This window comes from Nelumbo lutea, chromosome 1 (assembly GCF_056320005.1).
Source record: "Nelumbo lutea isolate HS-2025 chromosome 1, American lotus-T2T, whole genome shotgun sequence".
Classification (NCBI taxonomy): Eukaryota; Viridiplantae; Streptophyta; class Magnoliopsida; order Proteales; family Nelumbonaceae; genus Nelumbo; species Nelumbo lutea.
The window spans coordinates 99345934-99366817 of record NC_142684.1 but is presented as its reverse complement, the minus strand read 5'-3'; the positions used below and the strand labels follow the sequence as shown (position 1 = coordinate 99366817).

The 20884-nt window shown below is 40.7% G+C and overlaps 1 protein-coding gene across 1 annotated transcript; it reads left to right on the top strand.

Annotated features, from left to right (window-relative positions):
• Positions 1 to 8385: 8385 nt before the first annotated feature.
• Positions 8386 to 11054, top strand: LOC148876373 (thaumatin-like protein 1). The gene is made up of 3 exons (XM_088966690.1): positions 8386 to 8819; positions 8916 to 9615; positions 10289 to 11054. Exons 1-3 carry the CDS (start codon positions 8759 to 8761, stop codon positions 10488 to 10490), a joined length of 963 nt encoding a protein of 320 aa, XP_088822816.1. The 5' UTR covers positions 8386 to 8758; the 3' UTR covers positions 10491 to 11054.
• The last annotated feature ends 9830 nt before the right edge of the window (positions 11055 to 20884 follow it).

Genomic DNA, 20884 nt, shown 5'->3' with positions numbered 1-20884 from the left:
TTAAATAATCAATCAGATTCAAATATTTAGTGAATCGAATGAGGTAATATTCGAATTCAATTCGATTATTTTGAATCTTGAATTCGAAATCAGATTTTCGAATACCATTGACACCCCTAAGTATAGAGATGTTCCCAATGCATGATTGCAAGGCCTATGATAAAGACAGTGTATGGTTATATTTTGTGATGACAAAATCCAAAATTGGGTAAATTGCAGATAAGTATATTGATACTTTGTAGGTAGTCTCACTTTAGAACCTGAAGTTTCAAATGTGCCACTTTAATGCTTGAACTTTCAAAACCATATATTCAAGGGCGGAGTCAAGTATATTGAACCCCTAACTTTTTGTTAAAACCATTATTTATATAGCTAGTAAGTGGAGGGTGGGTTAAAAACAAAGTAAAGTCAATCCTCCTTTGACACTCTTGCAACTTCCAAAATTATTTTTTTGTTTATTTTTCCTTAAAAAAATCCATAATAGACCAAACCTACCTGCCCCATTTCTCTTGAAACCCAAACTCACTCTTTCATTTTCTTGTTTAACTTGGCCCCCCCAAAAGAAAATTCTTGGCTCCGCCACTACCTATATTTAGGACCAAATCTATACTATATATAAAAGTGTAAATGTAGTGTGAATCGTTTTTTTTTTGGACTAAACTTACCTTATATTTTTTTGTTTGAAAAATGGTATAAAAGTCATTTCATTATAACTTTAATGTCAACTTTAATGGCTACTATAATGGCCATATTTGTGTATTTAATCCATCTTTAATTGTAAGGGTTGAAAATGTAACTTCAATTATTACTTTGCACCTCATTAAATCCCCTCTCATTAAATCTTATACTTAAGGTATTAAATCTCATTTTATCTTATTAAATCCTATATTTTAAGTTATTTTTCATTAATAAGTGCTACTAATTAATTTATGCCAATATTTTTAACAATATATACCCATATATTTTAAAACTGACTCAAAAACAATATAATTATTTATTCAAGTGGTGGCTAAGCAATTCAACCATCTGAATCAAATTGGTCAACTTATGAAGTCATAGTTAGGTAATAAAATTTTTAAAATAGAAAATAAATATTGAAAATTACAAAAAATGTAGAAAAATTAAACACATTAATGATATTTTTATTAATTAAATTAAAAAAGTGTAATAAATAAGACTTATTTTTATTGATAATGAAAACAAAGTACATAATTTATAACTAACCAAAAATGAAACATAAAAATTAATAATAAATAGTTCAACTTGTGGGTTACATGTGTTAACCTTTAATGTCATAAATAAATAATAAAAATTAATAAAATATAAAAATACATAAATTTTGCAAAAAAGAATATTGAAGCACATGTATAATATCATGTATTTATTATATGGAACAAAAAGTAAACGTGGCATAATAGAATTATTTTTACACACAAAAATACAAAAAAAATTATAGAATTTTTTTAACACATATATAATACTATATTTACACTACTATTAAAATATAAATAAGATTGTGGAACTTTCTTTTTACTAAAATCAAAGTTTTAAAAATTGACCCAAAAATGGAACCACTTTGACTTTTGTTTTCTAAGTCAATGGTTCAATCTTCCAGTTTGAGTAGGTCAAATTGGTAAGATATAAAATATAATGTAACTTTTTATTTTGAACCCTAGGGTAGGATTAGATTAAAGTCCACCATATATATGCATTATTATGAGGGGGGAATGTGAGTTAAACTTAAGAAGGAGGCGGCTGGTTATAGTTGAGAAGAAGAAGAGGAAGAAGAAGAAAGAGAGAAGGAAGCGTCACCAGAGATGGTTGTCTCCATGTTCATTGAGCAATTTTGCAAGACTGTTTTCCCTAAGAAGAAGAAGAAGAAGAAGGAATTGTAGGCAGTGGCTACCTCCTTGTTCATCATCATGCCACTACAACACTGCTTGCCCTCTTCTTACATCTCTCTAAAATCCCAGATCATTTGGTTTATCTTAGATTTTAATATAAAGATCGATATTTAATCTCTCATCTCTTGCATTGATTTTTCAATTTCTTCATTGGAGTTACAATTTTTATTGTTACTACTTAAAAAGAATCACAAAAATGAAAGAAGTTAAAATCAAAATGGAATAACTATAAACCCTAACTAATTTTGGCCATTGGGAATAATCGAACAAGATTTTGAGATATGAAAGTTTCTTTTATCATTTTTTATTTTCTAATTTATATTTTTAAAACAAATAAAAAACTTGGAATTAGTTTGAAAGCAACCCAAGAACCATTAACTAGGTTGAACGCTTTAATGGTTAAACCATTCGGATCAGTAGTTCCTTGACCATTTCAATGATTTTTTTTTGTAAAACAGTAGTTTAGGGCCAAAACGAAACCAATGACTTGACCAGTTCCTAAGCCAAATGGTTCGATTGTCCGATTTAGTCCAATTTTTAAAACATTGACTAAAATAATCATTTTTGAATTTAGTTCCTATTTAATTGTAAGTTTTAAATTACCAATTGAACTACTAATTTTCACTTAATTCAATTTCCTCTATTTAAACCTTATATTTTTTTTATAAATGAATAAAAGAAAAAAAAGTCTATATTATATATAAAAGTGCAGATGCAAAATAGATTTTTTGGACTAAAATTACCCTCTATTTCTTTGTTTCAAAGTCATTTTATTACAGGTTTAATGCAAACTTTTGATGACTACTAAAATGCCCATATTCATCTATTTATTACATCTCTAAGTATAAGGGTTGAAAATATGACTTCGATTATTACTTTCCACCTCATTTAATCCCCTTATAATTAAAGGTATTAACTCTCATTTTCCCTTATTAAATCTTATATTTAAGTTAATTTTCACCAATAAGTTATTTAAGTTAAGTCAATATTTTTAACAATATAAACCCATATATTTTAAAACTGGCTAAAAATCAAAACCATTCTTTATCTAAGTGGTGGATAAGCAATTCAACCAGTCGAATCAAATTGGTAAACCTATGAAGTCATAGTTAGGTAATAAAATTTTTAAAATAGAAATAAACATAGAAAATTACAAAAATGTAGAAAAAATAAACACATATGATATTTTTATTAATCAAATTAAAAAAAATAAGTGTAATAAAAAGAATTATTTTTATTAATAATGAAAATGAAATACATACTTTAGAACTGAATAAAAATAAAATTATTTTACTATTTGGCAAAGATCAATAGTTCAACTTTTGGGTGGTTAAATGTGCTAACATTTAATGTCATAAATAAATAATAAAAATTAATAAATATAAAAATATAAAAATGAAAAACACATAAATGTTGCAAAAAAATTTGAGGCACATGTATAATATTTATTAATTATCATATTAAGCAAAAAGTAAGTGTGACATATCAGAATTATTTTTACATAGAAATATAATAAAATTATAGAAAAAATTGAACACATCTATAATTCTATATTTACACTACTATTAAAAATATAAATAAGATTGTGGATCTTTCTTTTAACTAAAATACTCATTTTTTAATTTAGTCCCTATTTAATTGTGAGGTTTAAATTGTAAATTAAACTACTACTTTTCACCTCATTCAATTCCCTCTATTTAAATCTTATATTTTTTTGATAAATGAACATAACAAAAACACTAAAAAGATAAAATATTATGAAATGAAGAATTTTTAGCCAAGCGAGTAGATGAGGTGTTTATATGATCAGATTTGCATTTTGTAATATGCATTAAATTAATAATAAAAAGCAAAAAACATCCAAAAGTGAAATAAATACATATTTATAAAAATCTTTGGATACATTATTACTATCACTATTATCATCTAGAATTACAACATGCAAGCTTACTAGTTTGTCAAAGTAATGATAAAATGGAGTAAAATTATGAAAATGCCTATGTAATGATTTTTTTTCACCTTTCATCTTTATTCTACCTTTGGACTTTCAATGCATATCATGAACGGTGGAAAAGTAAGCATCCAAAAGTGAAATAACCCCTAAGGCCTCAATGAACAAAATGTGATGAACTTCCTTTTTGCCACTGGTTTGTATTCAACGTCCAAAGAAGAAAAGATGAATATTGAAAAAAGAGAATCAAAATGTGAACATTTTAATAAAAGGCAGTGTTTGAAACCATTGGTGTTTATTCAATAAACGTTAACACATACGCACCACTTCATCATTGTGCTCATCATGCTAATCTATATACATAGAGACTTGTAAAAGTATGTCTTGATTTATGTGCGTGTCTATCATTAGGGGAAGTTTGTTTTAGTGCTTCCCTCATGAGTAAGCATTTATTTACTATTTTGTTGATGAAGTGCCTAATGATACCTAATTATTAATAAACGGTTTTATTATTGCTTTTCTCCATTTTGCAAAAAATCAAATACAAATGTTTAATAAATAAAGGGAAGTTATATCAAGCACATACTCCGTAGATTTTAATGTATAAATCTAGAAATTTAGGTATTAAAGTGACACATTTAAAAGTTCAGCCCCTATGCCCAAACTATTGGTACCCCTATCTGCAATTTACAGAAAGTGATCCGATGTGGTGCCATAGTGTCACGGGGGTAATCTTTGGGGCCCCGTGCGGCACTCGAAATGGGCGAGTAAGCCTACGAAACAAAGCAAACACACACAGAAAGGCAACAAGAAGGCACACTAATTAGCAAAAGGCTACTTGTATTGCATTAATCAGTGGTAAGCACAAGCACACAGTACAGTGTCGAGGGGATCTCGTGCTTAACCTTTACACGCTTATGAGCTCACTCGACTACCTACCTCCCCTCCAAGAGTACGTTAAGCTTTTGGGGGAGTGACAATATGAAACATCAAAATAATGGAAAAGCATACTAAGTAATTACAATTACGCCATTGGCGGTCCCCCTTACAAAATACAAGCAAAGCCCACCCATGACACACATGTTGGCACCATGAAAGCACGTGGCTGGCACTCGGATGGCTCACTGTAGGTGCTTGATGGCGCGATGAAGGAGTCACCCGTGACATTCTCCCCCACTCAATTCGATCTACGTCCTCGGAGATCGGCTTCGGCTGGTCGCTTATAGTCACTGTTGCGGAAGGAGGGTTCTTCTGCTGCTCCCCAAACCTACTGTTGTCCAAGGCCGAGGTGTAGATTTTGGTGGCATGGTCGGGTTGGCTCATTCTGTTGGGGTTTCTTATGGTTAAGTCCTTTCCTGGCAGCCTCAAGGTATGTTAGTGGCTGGTCCTGTTTGGCTAAGGGGTAGGTTTGGGCCAGGTAAGGATCAAAATGGTGTTTTGGATTATTAAGGTGTGGATTCCCATATATTTTTCCCCAAGGGTATCTCACAGGGCTGCTACGGGAACTAGCCTTAGGGATGATGTGAATGTGGTCCCTAGATGGCTTGAGTGGCACTCGCTCTCCCCGGTGGTTGTGGTAGTAGACGTGGGCAAGGTTTGACACGGCCTTGGGTCTTCTTCTGTTGGGCCCACCAGTTGCGGGCACTTGCGGCTTCTGCTGATGTGGTTGGCGTTGAAGCTGATGTTGTTGTTGGTGTTGACTTGGGCGCTGACACCGGTGTTGGCGCTGAAAATGGATTTGTCTTGGGGGTGCCTTCTTCCTGGTGACGACTTCCCAACCGGTTCCAGTGTCGATGTGAGGTACTTGACAGGGGTTCTTCCTTGTTGACGCCGAGCTGTCTTCATGGTTGATAGTTTCTTGGTACAACTGCAAAGCTGAAAGCTGCTTCCCAAGTATCTGCAAGGCTGATGAGACAGGAACCATGCAAGGGGAGTGTTCATCCAGAATAAGCAAACTGTTGATGTGTGGCATAAGTGCTGCTTCCGCCTGCTTGAGGAACTCCACTCCAAGAACCACCTGAAAATCATCCAAGGGAACCACAGATAGATTGATGGGTCCTTTCCATGGTCCCACTCGGAGTTCTACTCCACGGGCCGTGCCCTCTACTGCCTTGGCCCCGGAGTTGACAGCCTTGACCCACCCAGTTTGTTTGGTGGTGGTCAAGCCGAGTCGCTTTGCCTCCGCAAGCGAAATGAAGTTATGGGTGGCCCCAGTGTCCACCAAGGCTTGTGTCGGCCTCCCGCCGAGGGTGATGTCTACATAACTCAGTCCCTTGTGGGCTTTGGTGGACCGCTTTGATGTGGTCTCTTTCTTGACCATGGCATTGATGAGTTGGAGGGCACCTACTCTGGGCGCCGGTGTGGGTTTCTCCTCATCGCTCTCTTCACTATCACTGAGTTTGGCGATGAGGGCAGTTATTTTCTTTCGACTTGGACAGTCACTCGTCCAATGCTTCCCGTTGCAAAGGTAACACGGCGCAGGAGGAGGTCTCCTAGAGGATTGGTGGCCCTGGTAGCTTGGGCCTCCTTGTGGTTTCTTCCCTTGCTGGTAATTGTAGGGCTTGTCCATGGGCACTGGCTTCTCCTTTGTAGGGGTTGATTGTGGATCACCCTCACTCAAACTCCTGGTACCTGGGCTGGATGGTCTTTGCCCATCTTCCTTAGGTGTTCTCAGATCAACAAGCTGTTCAGCTATGGCCATGGCGGTGGCAAGGTCCTCAACCCCACGTCGCTGGAGTTCGAGCTCAGCCCATGGTATGAGACCGTCCATAAAATTGAACAGAAGATCCTTGTCTGACATGTCAGTGATCTCCAGCGTCAAGGCCGAAAACTCCTTGCCATAGTCATGTAGTGATTCTTGATGTCTGAGATTCTTCATTCTTCGGCGCGCCAAGTACTCCACATTTTCTGGGTAGAACTGCCGCTTGATCTCACGCTTGAATCCATCCCAAGTGTCGATGGTACGGATTCCACGTTCAATGTCTTGGCAACACCTACGCCACCATAACATCGCGATATCAGTCAAATACATAGCAGCTGTACGTACCTGAGTTTGGTTGTCAATGATGCCAGTGGCAGAGAAATATTGCTCCAATTGCCACAAGAAGTTGTCAAGCTCCCTAGCATCCCGAGCACCCGAGTAAGGTGTTGGCTCTCGGATCTTGATGTTCATGGAAGCTAGGGTGGAGGGAGTGCTTGGTGTGTTGGCCACTGCCCTCTTTAGGAGAGTCATCTCATCTCTCATCTCATCCAATTGCGCTTGGAATCTGTCTAGCACGCCCTGTAGGTTGCTTTGGGAAGGCCCAGCTCCCGAATTCTGTATGGTGGTGTGCATGTCTCTGAAGGCGCCATTGAAGCGTCCTTCTAGTTCCACCACTGCATTCTCAACCGTCTCTAGGCTGAGGTGGAGTTCATCAACCCGATCTCGGGTTTCTCCCACTGTCACCTCGCAACGTAGGAGGCGCATGTCCACGGTAGCTAGTTGGTCGATTGATTTGTCGCGCTTGCTAGCTTTGGTTGTACGCCCCTTTGGGGCTTGTGTCTTGGTAGGTTCGTCAAGTGGCGCTTCGTCAGTGTCGTGGCCTTGAATCCGTCCATGTGGTGTGTCATCGGAAACGCCCCGATTGCTCTTCATTGGGTTGATGTAGGGACGCAGATGGTCCAGAGTATTTGTAGGAGCACCTGCTCTGATACCAACTGTCACGGGGGTAATCTTTGGGGCCCCGTGCGGCACTCGAAATGGGCGAGTAAGCCTACGAAACAAAGCAAACACACACAGAAAGGCAACAAGAAGGCACACTAATTAGCAAAAGGCTACTTGTATTGCATTAATCAGTGGTAAGCACAAGCACGTGCTTAACCTTTACACGCTTATGAGCTCACTCGACTACCTACCTCCCCTCCAAGAGTACGTTAAGCTTTTGGGGGAATGACAATATGAAACATCAAAATAATGGAAAAGCATACTAAGTAATTACAATTACGCCATTGGCGGTCCCCCTTACAAAATACAAGCAAAACCCACCCATGACACACATGTTGGCACCATGAAAGCACGTGGCTGGCACTCGGATGGCTCACTGTAGGTGCTTGATGGCGCGATGAAGGAGTCACCCGTGACAATAGAGCGTGCTCACAGCCCATCCCCTCCTTGCAGTCTTGCACTGGGAACATCACCCGTGGGAATGGGATGGGCTGTGGGGAGTGCTCTGATCCCGTCTCAAAAGAAGGTTAGTTGAGACCGAATCAACCCCACAAGAATGCCCCCACAACGTCCCACACTACATTCTTACCCTGTATTGGGAATATCTCCCGATGACATCATCATTTCTGCAATTATCATTATCGGGAGATGTTCTCATACACCGCGGCGATGTGGTGTGGGACGTTGTGAGGGGCAGTCTTCTGGCGGGCTGATTTGAACTCAGGTTATTAGAATCCCTCTCCATTCCTCAATACCACACAGTATGCTGTTTTATTTTTTTTTACGTGAAATATAATTTTCCTTTCTCATTTTTTTTAGCATTAGAGGGGGTTGTACCAAATACATCTCTCGTGTCCTCTCCTTGACTCCTCCAGCTCGCTTTCCATATCTGCCCTTTTTAATTATCCCTATAAGACAGAAAGAGAGAGACAGAGGAGCGAACGGCCATTAGCTACCGACATTAACCTCGGGCGACTGGGCCAGTTCCTCTTGAACTCCCAAAGTCCCAATCTCCCACTCAATATATACCCAACCCAGCCCAACCCACCCTCAAAATTCTCACCTTCCCCTCTTTGGGGTTTCTTAGTTTATCTCAAGAGGGAGAAAGGATTTGGGAGGGGGGAGTGGTGCTCATCTCAACAATAACCTAGGTTCTTCTCCTTCACACCCTCCCATCATACTACTCCTCTTGTTCTTTTAATGGCTCCAGCTTCTATCTCTGTTTCCCTACTTTGGGTTCTTATCCTTTTGTTCACTTCAGGTAGAATTAACAATCCCTGTTTTTTCTGTCCCTCTTCTCTGTTTTCTTGATGTTCCTTCATATTCTCTGTCTTGTCTTGTTTTTCGGGTTCTGCAGGGGTGTTTTCGGCTACATTCACAATAACCAACAACTGCGGCTACACAGTATGGCCGGGAGTGCTATCAGGCGCCGGAACAGCACAGCTATCGACGACTGGTTTCGTTCTGCAGAAGGGTGAGTCTAAGACAATCTCCGCTCCGGCCTCTTGGTCAGGTCGGCTCTGGGGTCGCAGCCTTTGTAAGGAAGATTCTAGTGGGAAGTTCTCTTGCGTAACGGGCGATTGTGGCTCCGGGAAGGTAGAATGCGTCGGGGGCGGGGCTGCACCTCCTGCAACTCTGGCCGAGTTCACATTAAACGGCGCTGGCGGCCTAGATTTCTACGATGTGAGCTTGGTGGATGGATATAACCTTCCGATGCTGATAGTACCGCAGGGGGGGTCGGCAGGGAACTGCAGCTCCACTGGGTGTTTGGCGGACGTGAACGCAGCGTGCCCGTCGGAGCTGAAGGTGGTATCATCGAGCGTGGAGAGGAGCGAGAGCGTGGCGTGTAAGAGCGCATGTGAGGCCTTTGGACAGCCTCAGTACTGCTGCAGTGGTGCGTACGGGAATCCCAATACGTGCAAGCCAACTTCTTACTCTCAGCTCTTCAAACGATCGTGCCCTCGTGCCTATAGCTACGCCTACGATGATGGGACTAGCACCTTCACTTGTGCTTCCGCGAATTACGTTATCACTTTCTGCCCTTCTTTATCAACCAGGTAAATTAAGTAAATAAATCATCATAGTAACAAACTAAAATTAACCATTAGATGAGGCCAGCATGGCATTCGATCATCCATAATAAGAACCATCGGATTGGAATACTGGTGCGCCAGAACGCATGATGATGTAGGGGTTGAGAGGGATCCACCAATTTCCAATCTAACGGTCACAATTTCCATGTGAGTAGGGGTAGTAGAGCACCCCTTGCCCTTGGGTCGAGAATCTTTTTAATAACGGACGGGCCTGTCAAAACGAACGTTGGATGTGCAGTCCAACTAAAGTACAAGACAAGCGTCGCAGCCTTTGTGCTTACCAACAAAAGGGTTTCCGTTATGTGGTGAATTTGCGGTATTTATGGCGTCTCAGCTAGAGAGAGCATCAGAGACGGTCCCGTAAAAAATAGATTCGAATCTGACACGCTGAAATAGATCGGGACCACATTCAATTTAATGGGCTTGTCGTTGTTTGGACCTCGACAGTCGACACCGACCCACTTATTTACATTATTATTGGTATTGGCTGTGAAAATTGAAAAAGGCTTCGGCGATATAATATGGTCGCCTATCTTAAATGGAAAATTTTATTTGGATAGAATAATAAAAAATAAATAAAAAGCCGGGTGGTTTGATCAATGATCATATATTCATATGATGTTGGATGTAAATGCAGCCAGAAATCGGCGGAAGGAACACATCCAGAGGCAGCTGACGCACCTCCGCTGAAGGGGTCGATGGTGTTCTTGGGCGCAGGGGAGTACGTGAGCGGGGCATCACCCAAAACCAACATGAGGATGCAGCGAGAGCAGGTGTTGTTGGCTGTGTTGATGGTATCTTATTGGAGTTGGAGGTTGCTACTGGGACAACTGTTCTGACTTTTTATATGCAGAGCAGAGGTTAAAACAAACACCAGACCCAAGGGAAATGGGAGGAGAAGAGAATGGCTTGTTATCTCACACTTTACATCACATTTCTCTCTTTCAACAGTCTGATTCGAGCCAAACCCTCTTCTCACACTCAATTCAACTCCACACAATTTTTAGCTTAGCTAGCCGACCGTCTTCACAAAATACTACAACAGGCTCAGAATTACACTTCACATTTACATTTTTAATTTGTTTATTTTTATTTTTGTAATGTATTGTTGTATTGTTGTATTTTTATTTTTATTTTTTGCTTCAGGTAATGCATTATTGTATTAATTGGGGGGCAATTGAAACAGTAAAAAATAGGTGTGTATCATCTGTTAGATTGGCTCCATTAACAGGGGGATGGTGAGAAGAGTAAAATCATTAATTGAAAAACAATTTAGAAGAATAAGGGATGTGATTTGTTTGTTTTGGGCAATTGGGAGTTGGGAGAATGGGAGGGAGTACCTACCAAATTTATTTATATATATAATGCAAAATGAATATCACAAAGTTGTGACTTGCATTGCATGTCTAGTTATTATGGTTTTGGTTTTGTGGGGATCTTTGGTGTTTGGTGTGTTACATAATTCTATCAATCAATTATTTTGGCGAGGTTATGAATAAAGTTGAATACACTTTCCTGGAATACTCCATTGCGTTTCAACTTTAAGGGGATGGATGTTGGATGGATGTCTATGGATGGTATGACATGTGCAGATTACCAAGTTATGTGACGAGAGAGGGGACGGAGAAGGGGGAAGTTCAAAGTTGGTCTATTAATTAATTAATTATTATTAATGTCGATTTAGAAAAAATAAATAATAATAATAATAAACGATGGGTTGCTTAGAACGTGAAGAATGGTGGTGATGGTGGCGTCGGCATCCCATATCCACCTCAATTTGACATCTTATCTAATCATAATTGCGTGGACTGTGTGGACTGAGCCATGTGCAGTGCAGGACTATGCCAATTCAGTTGGAGTTGGATTCCAAATCCAACCAAATACCCTGTTACATCGGCTTTCATCTTTACAATTTACATTTAACTTATTCTGGGCAGCAACATAATTAAATTTATTACAATTATAGTGCATCAATTGTATCGTACAACAATATGAACCAATAATAGTAATAAGATAATATATAATAATTGATATCTTTGACTTTATTAAATTATTAATGATAAATACATTTTACGAAACATTCATTTAACATATTAATGAATGCATGTTATATGGAGTCTTAATATGATTTGAAGGGAAAAGGGTGACTGATGGATCGGATGGAACTTCGCACTGTTGCCTTTCTTTCTTTCTTTCTTTCTTTCATCGGTTGAGAGTAGGGAGTTGAGACCACCACCACTACTGTCTATCACCCCCCCTGCTTGATGTTGACTTATTTTAGGGTATAAGGTGGCACAATCAACCTGAGACTAGTGACAAGGATGATAACGAGATGAAGCTATTTAAGAATGAAAATTCGGTAAAACAACATTAAACCGACTGAAGTCACAATAGAAGGAGAACAATAGCATTGACAAATGCATGTTTGATCTGATCCATAAACCACATATGTGTTGCTTCTCCTTGCACGTTACGTGAACAGTGGAGTTTGGATGTATCAGGTCTATCATACCTTCGTCCTACAGCTAGCTACAGGTCCAGTACCGGCTGGTATGATCGATTAGGCTACTTATGTTAAACCCTGGCTTGTTGATGTTGATCAGGACTGAAGTGCATACATGTTTGTCTTTGAATTGTGTCGATTGCTGTTATCATTTTTAATGTTCCAATCAAACAATCATGCTGTGCTCACATTAGGGGTGAGCATTGTTTTGTTAAAATTAAAAAAAAAAAAAAAAAGAAACTGAACAAAATTTATGTTTCGGTTTTGATTTTTAGGTTGGAAGTCGGTTAATTGAAAATATCGAAAACTGAATCTAAAATTTAGTTTAATCGAAAATGGAATAAAAAATTTTAGTCTTATTGTGTTTTTCATTTAAAATTTGATTTATTTGATTTGGATTTTAATTGAATAAACTTATTGCTTACCCTTAATACCCACAAATGATGGCCGATTTGGCCCTCCAGTGACATGATGACACGTGATACCCTGCATTTTGATGCCTTAAGGGCATCAATTCAGGGGTATTTTCAGCCTTACAATATTCAAAGTGTACCATTTTTTTTCTTGTGCAAATTATGTAGAAAATTGAGAAGTTTTTTAGGCTGAAGTGCAAATTTTGAGAAGCTGGTATGAAGACCAGCTAAGAGAGGGGGTGTTTTTGTAAAGAACTGAGGACTGGGTATGTGTAGTTGTTGTATACTTGGTGTAAGGTCATTCTCTAGTGGGCTATCATAAGTAATAAAAAGATAACAATGAAATCATTATATGGGACATCCGGACATGGGTCAAAGTACTAAGGCCCCATTTGGTTTGCGGGAACAGGGGTTTGGAATCAGAATCAAAATGGATTATTCCAATTTCAACTATTCAGCTGGATGGAATTGGAATTCCATTGCTATTCCTGTTGAAATGGCATTCTCATAGTTTGAGGGAATGGCCATTCTTTACTTTCATTGGGAACGAAATCTCATTCCTGTTGATTCCAATTCCCATTTTCATTCATGTCTGAACCAAATAGACAATGGGAATAGACCATTCCAATTTCAATTATGGTGGATTTCAATTCCAATTCCAATTATAAATCGACCCTAAAAACTGATCTAAACACTTATAGTTTAACAATAGATATGGCACTAAAAAAAGAAATGAAATAAGATTTGTACAGACAAGCCCATATAATTGGGATAAAGCTTAGATGATGATGATGAAATCTCAACTAATTATGGGGGTGGCCTCCCAAGGTTTAACGTTGATTCATATTCAATTCAATTGTACCGGATTCAGGCTGCTTAGAAAGATATGATTTGAAGTTGAAGAAAGATCAGATACCATACCATTTACATCCCAGCTCTTGGCTCCACTCCATTAACTATTTACATATGGAGAAAGATCTCATACCATTATTGGGTAATTACAACAACGCCACTATATATATTGAACAAATTTCAATTTTTATGTTGTTATGGTGATTAATGATGTAATTAAGTTCTAAGCCAATTTAAATTAGTAATTTGTTTCCTTTTCTTTTTGAATAAATCTTTTTTCTCAAAGCAAGTTTTTAATTAAAAAAAAATCAGAGTAGAAGAACTTGTCTTTATTGGGATCGGGAATGGAGGTTGAGTTTTCTCCCTCACGGAGATACCCCATCACATTCCTAAAGTCAACTAATCGGATGGTCTGGGAGTTGATTATTGTGTTTAACAATGTGAATGTGAATATGTATAACTAATCCTTGTGTTGATGCCCATGCTATCCATAAAATAGAAGTACGCTGATGCACTTGCCGGATGTGCTACCTTCTAATATATAATGGATCAAGAAAATACTAAATCATCATCATTATCTAGGTCCGGTCCAAATTATATGAGATTGACAACATATAAATCCTATTTCAGTACTATTCCATTATGTACTAAGAAGTGTCACATATATCCATTAGTAAAACTTTAGTCCTCACAGAGTATACACCAAAGCACATGGATTTTTGCTCATCCGTCTCAACATTTGTATTTTTTCTACATTCATTTTTTAACATATATTTTCTTTTACAGTTCAATACTTTGCTACATTCATGACTTCTACTGGATTTACAATTGCTTTCTTTCAGTGTAAGTGATATTTGGAGTATCACATAAGATTTCAAATGAATTCCTCCATTTTTTTCAACTCATTTTAATTCCATGGACAACATTTCTCTTGATATCTTTCTTGTTTTGGATTATTGAACCAAGGTATTAGTGGAAGTGGTCACACTGAGTTGATTATTAGTCTCAAATCCCAAATGTACCTTAGGCTGTGTTTGGTTGCAGTGCAAATTTATTGGCACTACTACAAATGTATGAGAGTGCAAATATAAAAAATACAAATTCTTGTTTAATTTTGTTTTGGATTTTATTTTATTTTGCTTTATGTCTTAATTTATTTCATTTGTACTGAAATCAAACAAAATAAGCTAAAATTTGAAACAAAATAGGTCAGAATTTACACTCAAATCATTTGCACTGCCATGACTTTGCATCAGTGCAAATTTATTTGCATTACAACCAAACACAGCCTTATATTCAGTTTGGAAGGAGTACAAATACAAATATGTAGAATGTATAATCTTGTATTTTGTATTATTTTGTATGTATTTACATTGTACATATTTGTATGTATACTCTTTCCAAACTGAGCTTTAATTGCATTCCTATTGTTATTATCAAAGTTACATTTTACATATTTTATTTTAATCTTACTTTTCGTAAAGCCTATAAATATTTTAGGTATTTGAGAGAAAAATTTGAATTTAATCCTTTATTTATTTATTTCTTTTGCATTAATTGATACTGTCATCAACAAACAGGCACCGTTGGACCTTGTCCTAAATATGTTCAATCAATTCATCTAACTAGTGTAAATAATTGAGGCCTAAGTGTTCAACAAAAACCTATTGAAACTATAAAATTCCAATATTGATTCATTATGCAAACAATATAAGTAATTCAAACAAGGGCCCGTCTAGAAACTAGCTTTATATGACAAAAAAAAAAACTCATTCTATCAATGATATGACGCAAGCATTCTCACAATAGTTATAGTTGATTTTGCATTTATTAATAGAGTGCAACGAAAGAGGTTAATCAGCTAAATGGTTGTACGCATGGTTAGTATGGGTGTCAATTGGACTGGGTTTCGTCCAATCCGATCCAGTCCAATCTGAGTCCTTTGGATCAGTCTAATTTAATGTCTGGACCATTCAATCTGTTCAAATTCGTTTTGATTTAGATTGGTTTCAACTTAAATTCGGTCCATTGACACCAAGATTCTTATCTTATATCAATGGATCAGATATTGGCTTAATCCAACCCAATCCAATATAAATTTATTACGGAAGGACCAGGTCCAATCCAATCAAATAAATATTTTGGATTAGATTGGTCCAATCCAATGTCTTATTGGTCCGTCCAATCCACCCAAATTGATTTGAGACTGGATGGGGTCCTATCCAATACCGATCCATTGACACCCTTATGGTTAGGGTATCAATGGACCAGTATTGTGTTGGACCCCACCCAAATTAAAACCAACCAATTTGGATGGATTGGACGTAGAGGGGGTGGGGTGCAAATGTATTGGATTATGATTTGATCTGAAGTCCAATCCTATATTATCGGATTCGAATATTCCTATTTTGGACTTTTGGATCAGATTAGATAATCAGATGATTTGAATCACCCCTATCCAATCCAAAGTGATCCGATCTGATATATACGTGATATTTATTTATTTATTTATATTATATATATATATATGTTATTTATTAACTTATTTAGTATATAATATATATGTATATATGTTATTGATGGAGGGTGATTTGACCCAATCTCGCAGCACGGGTACACGTGGGCGTGACCTTGCTCAAACAGTGACTCACCATGATAGCGCAATGGGCGTGAGCACAACTCGGAGGGAAAGTCCCACCGAGTTCAGCTCGGCAACTCGGTGGGTAAACTGCTCGCCGGAAGCTGCCTTACCCGAACCTCCTCCCCGGGGTTAAGGTACTTCGGGGGACCTCGAGTTCAGGGCACCCTGACCTCCCTTAAGGCCCGAGCTCCCCCCAATGGGCCTCAGGCCACTCTTAGACAGGAACGCACCGATCCATCTCTGGACACCTCGTCACTCAAAGGACAGCCCGACTTAGGGTAATTCGCGGGAGGGTAGTTTGGTATACTACAGGAGGGCTTCCTGTTCGACCTCCATACCTGACAAACCTCTAGACAGGAGACATGTCCCTCGTCAGATAGCGCTGCGTCTGTCACCTTTAGAAAGGTGTCCTACACCTGATAGGCACGTACCCTGCAACGACGACCCCGCACGTGCCACCTCAGCCTTGCCAGTAATGGCTGTGGCAGGCTGATAGTGGCGGTTATACTTGCCCTGTCAGAAAGTCAGAGGGCTTGAAGCAATGAAATTCAGTTATAAGGGGCTTATTCTCAAGGAACAAGGTATCTTCGAATCACCTGCGCAACCCGCACTCTTAGCCTTAGTTTTCTCTTTGCTTCTTGCACACAATAATGACTTAAGCATCGAAGTGTTCCCGTCGGGAAATGCCCTAGGAGTTCTTCCTCTTTCCTCTCGTCTCAAATACTTATCAAGAGCCACGCGAGTGCGAGTTAGGAGTGACCGGATCGCGCTACATCATTTGGTGCCGTCTGTGGGAAGCACTTCAAAAGGCCTTTCCCTCTAAACTTTCGTAGTTCTTTTCTTCCTTGAAACAATTCAATGCTCATGGCTTCTTCTAGCAACGTCGGACGAAGCACGAAATTGGATAACTCTAGGGGACAACCCCAGCTTCCTACTGTCTGTATCGGACACTTCACCATCCCCCTCTCAGCGAACGGAATCCCCAGCTTGAGTGTGCCTCTCACAGTGGCACCTGTCATTGCCCCACTCCCTGCTATAGTCGGAGCGACGTTCATCGAACCTTCGGTCGTGCCTCCAGCGGCCAGCCCGAACCAACTGAAGGACTTGATCAGTGCATGCGGGCCATGCAGCCCAAATGCAACAGTTCCAACAACTTCAGCTCTATCAACAACACGTACTGCACCGGGTCTCCCGGTATCAGTACCAGCAGCAGTTCTCCCAATTGCCTCAACCTCAACTTCAGTAGCCATAGTTCCCGCCTCGGCACCTAGCCTCACAGCAAGCTAAGTCTCACCGCCAAGACGAACACCCCTCTAGCCAAGGAGAGGCCCCCCAAAACCTCCCAAAAGACTAGGCCTCCCCCTGCGACAGATGGGAGAGACCGGCTACCCCGATCTTGCCGCGGGCGGACAAGTCGGGAGGACTCCAGCTCGCCAGGTCTACATCACCTCGGCAGTCGAAGTTTGAAACCCTGCTCCTTGAGAATCGGTTTGAGATCCTAGCAACAGACTCCAAGCAGGATCCCTCTGTCCGCAGCCATCGCCAACAGATCAGGCTACTTCCTGCACAAACCATTCTGGACAGTGCATAGGTGAGCAGCACGAACGTCGAGCCCACCAGGAAGCAGAGACACCACCGCAGAGCTCGCCGATCTGTCACCCACGATTTGTCCGAGCTCATGGGCAAAGAAGAGGTCAGCCCGACCGAAGTCAAAGCTCCCCTCCTCTTGGTTCCATCCCCCCTGTCTTCCGAACTCCTGGCAGTCCCAATGCCCAAAGACTTCAAGCTCTCCCTTCTTGACAAGTATGACGGGTCGTTTGACCTAAATGATCACGTAGATGCCTTTCAGTCACAGATGCACCTGGCGAGAGCCAGTGAGGCATGCATGTGCGTGGCCTTCTCCACTACCTTTAGGGGAGTAGTCCGCACATGGTACCAGAACTTGGCACCTGGGTCGATACAAAGTTGGACGCAATTTGCACAAGCCTTCACGTCCTACTAAGTCACCAGCAAACGGTGCCCGTGAACTGAAGAAAGCCTCCTCAGCATAGTGCAAAGAGAGGGAGAGTCCATCCGGGGCTATATCAAGCGGTTCAACGATGCTTGTATGCAGATACTGTGCCTGGACCCCGTTGCACATCTTGCAGCAGCCATGAAAGGCGTGACACACAAAGAGTTCAAATGGCACATGGTCATCAACCAACCAGCGACCATAACCGAGTTTCTAAAACTTGTGGACAAGTTCATAGCCACCGAAGAGGAGATCAACCAAAAGGGCGAGGGCACGCCCGAAAAAGGAAAGAGGGAAGGAGGGCTTTCCAGTCAAGGGAACAACCGAAAGAAAAAGGATACAGTTTGGGGGGCAAAGCCAGGTCAATTGTTTCGAGCTCCTATAGCTGACCGAGCTTACTACACCCCACTGAATGCGAAGCAAGCCAAAATCCTGATGGCGATCAAGGATGCCTCGTATGTGAAGTGGTCACCCCGTCTGAGGGGGAATCCCATTGAAAGAAATAAGAATCTGTATTGCAGTTTCCACAAAGATCACGGTCACAGTACCGAGAGCTGTAAAAACCTCCGCGACGAGATAGAGGAGCTCATCCATCACAGATATTTGAGAAACTTTGTACAAAACAATAATAACAGTAGTAATAAAATAGGTCGGAAAGGGGAGCACGGTAAGGATGCTCCCGAGTCCAACAACAGGCCGACTGAACAACCGTAGAGGCAGCCCCCGGAGGAGAGGCCAGTTCGGGGGACCATCCACATGATAATGGAATGTTCGATCGTTGCGGGTTGCACGTCAGCAGCATCTCGGACGTCAGTTTGTGAAGCCACCCGGGAGGAGCAGAACCCCCCAAAGCGGCTGAGGATAGAAGAGCCAATCTTCTTCACAGAAGATGATGCGCGAGGGGTAAACTATCCCCATGATGACACACTTGTAATAAAGCTAAGAATCAATGACTTCGAGGTCAGGCGCGTACTCGTCGACTCAGGCAGCTCAGCCGACATCCTCTTCAAAGCTATGTTTGACCAGCTTCAGTCATAGAGAAACGACCTGAAGCCTACAGACACTCCTTTGGTGGGATTCAGTGGAGAAGAAGTCCGGCCCCTTGGTAAAGTAACAGTACCTGTGGAAATCAGCACATAGCCTTGTGTGGTCAGATTCAAACATGACTTCTTGGTGGTCGCGACCCCCTCCCCCCTACAATGCCATAATAGGTCGACCGATCACCCATGTCCTACGGGCGGTGGTCTCCACCTACCATCTGGCTATGAAGTTCCCTATAGACTTCGGTGTGCGGGTAGCGCGGGGTGACCAGCTCGAGTCCCGCAAGTGCTATGTCGCCGCCCTGAAGGGAAAGACCAAGGTAGTTGACAACCTCGAACTGAAGCGACCTACGAAACAAGGCGAAGAACGAGCCGCGCCCACAGAAGAAACTATTGCAGTCCCGACCTCAACGGCAGACCCAGCTTGGATGCTTCAAATCGGTGCTTCCGTCTAGGAACCTCTACGATCCGAACTGATAAGCTTCTTACTTCAAAATTTAGATGTTTTTGCATGGTCCACGGCAGAGATGCCCGGTATAGACCCCAAACTCATAACTCACAAGATGAATACTGATCCTGTATTTAGGCCCATTAGACAAAAGAAATGCAACCTACCCCCGGAGTGGTGGAAAGTAGTCGACGAGGAGGTCGAGAAGCTCCTCGCAACTGACTTCATAAGAGAAGTCCATTATCCGAGCTGGGTAGCCAACCCCATTCTGGTAAGGACGACTAATGGCAAGTGGCGCATGTGCGTCGACTACACCAACCTAAATCGAGCTTGCCCGAAAGACTACTTCCCGCTCCCAAGAATTGACCGTTTGGTGGATGCGACTTCAGGGCACGAGTTGCTGAGTTTCATAGATGCCTATTTAGCTATAACCAAATCAAGATGGACCCAACGGACGAAGAAAAGACTGCCTTCATCATAGAGTTCAGTCTGTACTGTTACAAGGTTATGCCTTTTGGGTTGAAAAACGTAGGGGCTACCTTTCAAAGACTTGTAAATAAGTTGTTTAAGCCATTAATTGACAGAAAAGTAGAATGCTATGTAGATGATATGATCGTCAAAACTCAATTCTCACACAAATTAATACAAGATTTGCATTCAGTTTTTGAAATTTTGCGTAAGTTTAATATGAGACTGAACCAAAACAAGTGTGTGTTCGGTGTGACCTCAGGCAATTTCCTAGGATACATTGTTAACCGGCGTGGCATTGAGGCCAACCCAGATAAGATTAAGGTCATTTTAGATATGAGACCACCCCGGAAGTTGAAGGAGGTTCTGAGGTTGAATAGTCGTGTAGCCGCCCTAAGCCGCTTCATGTCTAAATCGGTGGACCACTGTCTGCCATTCTTTAAGGCAATTAAGAGCAAAGGGATCGAATGGACCCAAGACTGCTAGCTCGCGTTCGACGAGCTTAAGAAATACCTCGCTAGTGTGCCAACCTTAACCCGCACCAAGGAGGGCGATGTTTTAGAACTGTACCTCTCGGCAAGTGACGAAGTGGTCAGTTCGGTGCTAATAAAGGAAGTAGATCGGGTTCAACGACCCATCTATTACGTTAGTAAAGTATTGCAGGGAGCAGAGATGAGATACCCGGAGATAGAAAAGCTAGCATATGCACTGGCAATTACAGCTCGGAAGCTCTGCCCGTACTTCCAAGCTCATACTGTTATCATCCTCACCGACAAACCTCTGAGGCAAGTATTACTTAAGCCTGAGGTCTCTGGTCGGTTGACGAAGTGGGCTGTTGAGCTCAGTGAGTACGACCT

Coding starts and splice junctions, on each gene's coding strand:
- LOC148876373 (XM_088966690.1), top strand. CDS start 8,759: ATGGCTCCAGCTTCTATCTCTGTTTCCCTACTTTGGGTTCTTATCCTT. Junction 8,820..8,915: donor TATCCTTTTGTTCACTTCAG/GTAGAATTAACA, acceptor CGGGTTCTGCAG/GGGTGTTTTCGGCTACATTC. Junction 9,616..10,288: donor TGCCCTTCTTTATCAACCAG/GTAAATTAAGTA, acceptor ATGTAAATGCAG/CCAGAAATCGGCGGAAGGAA.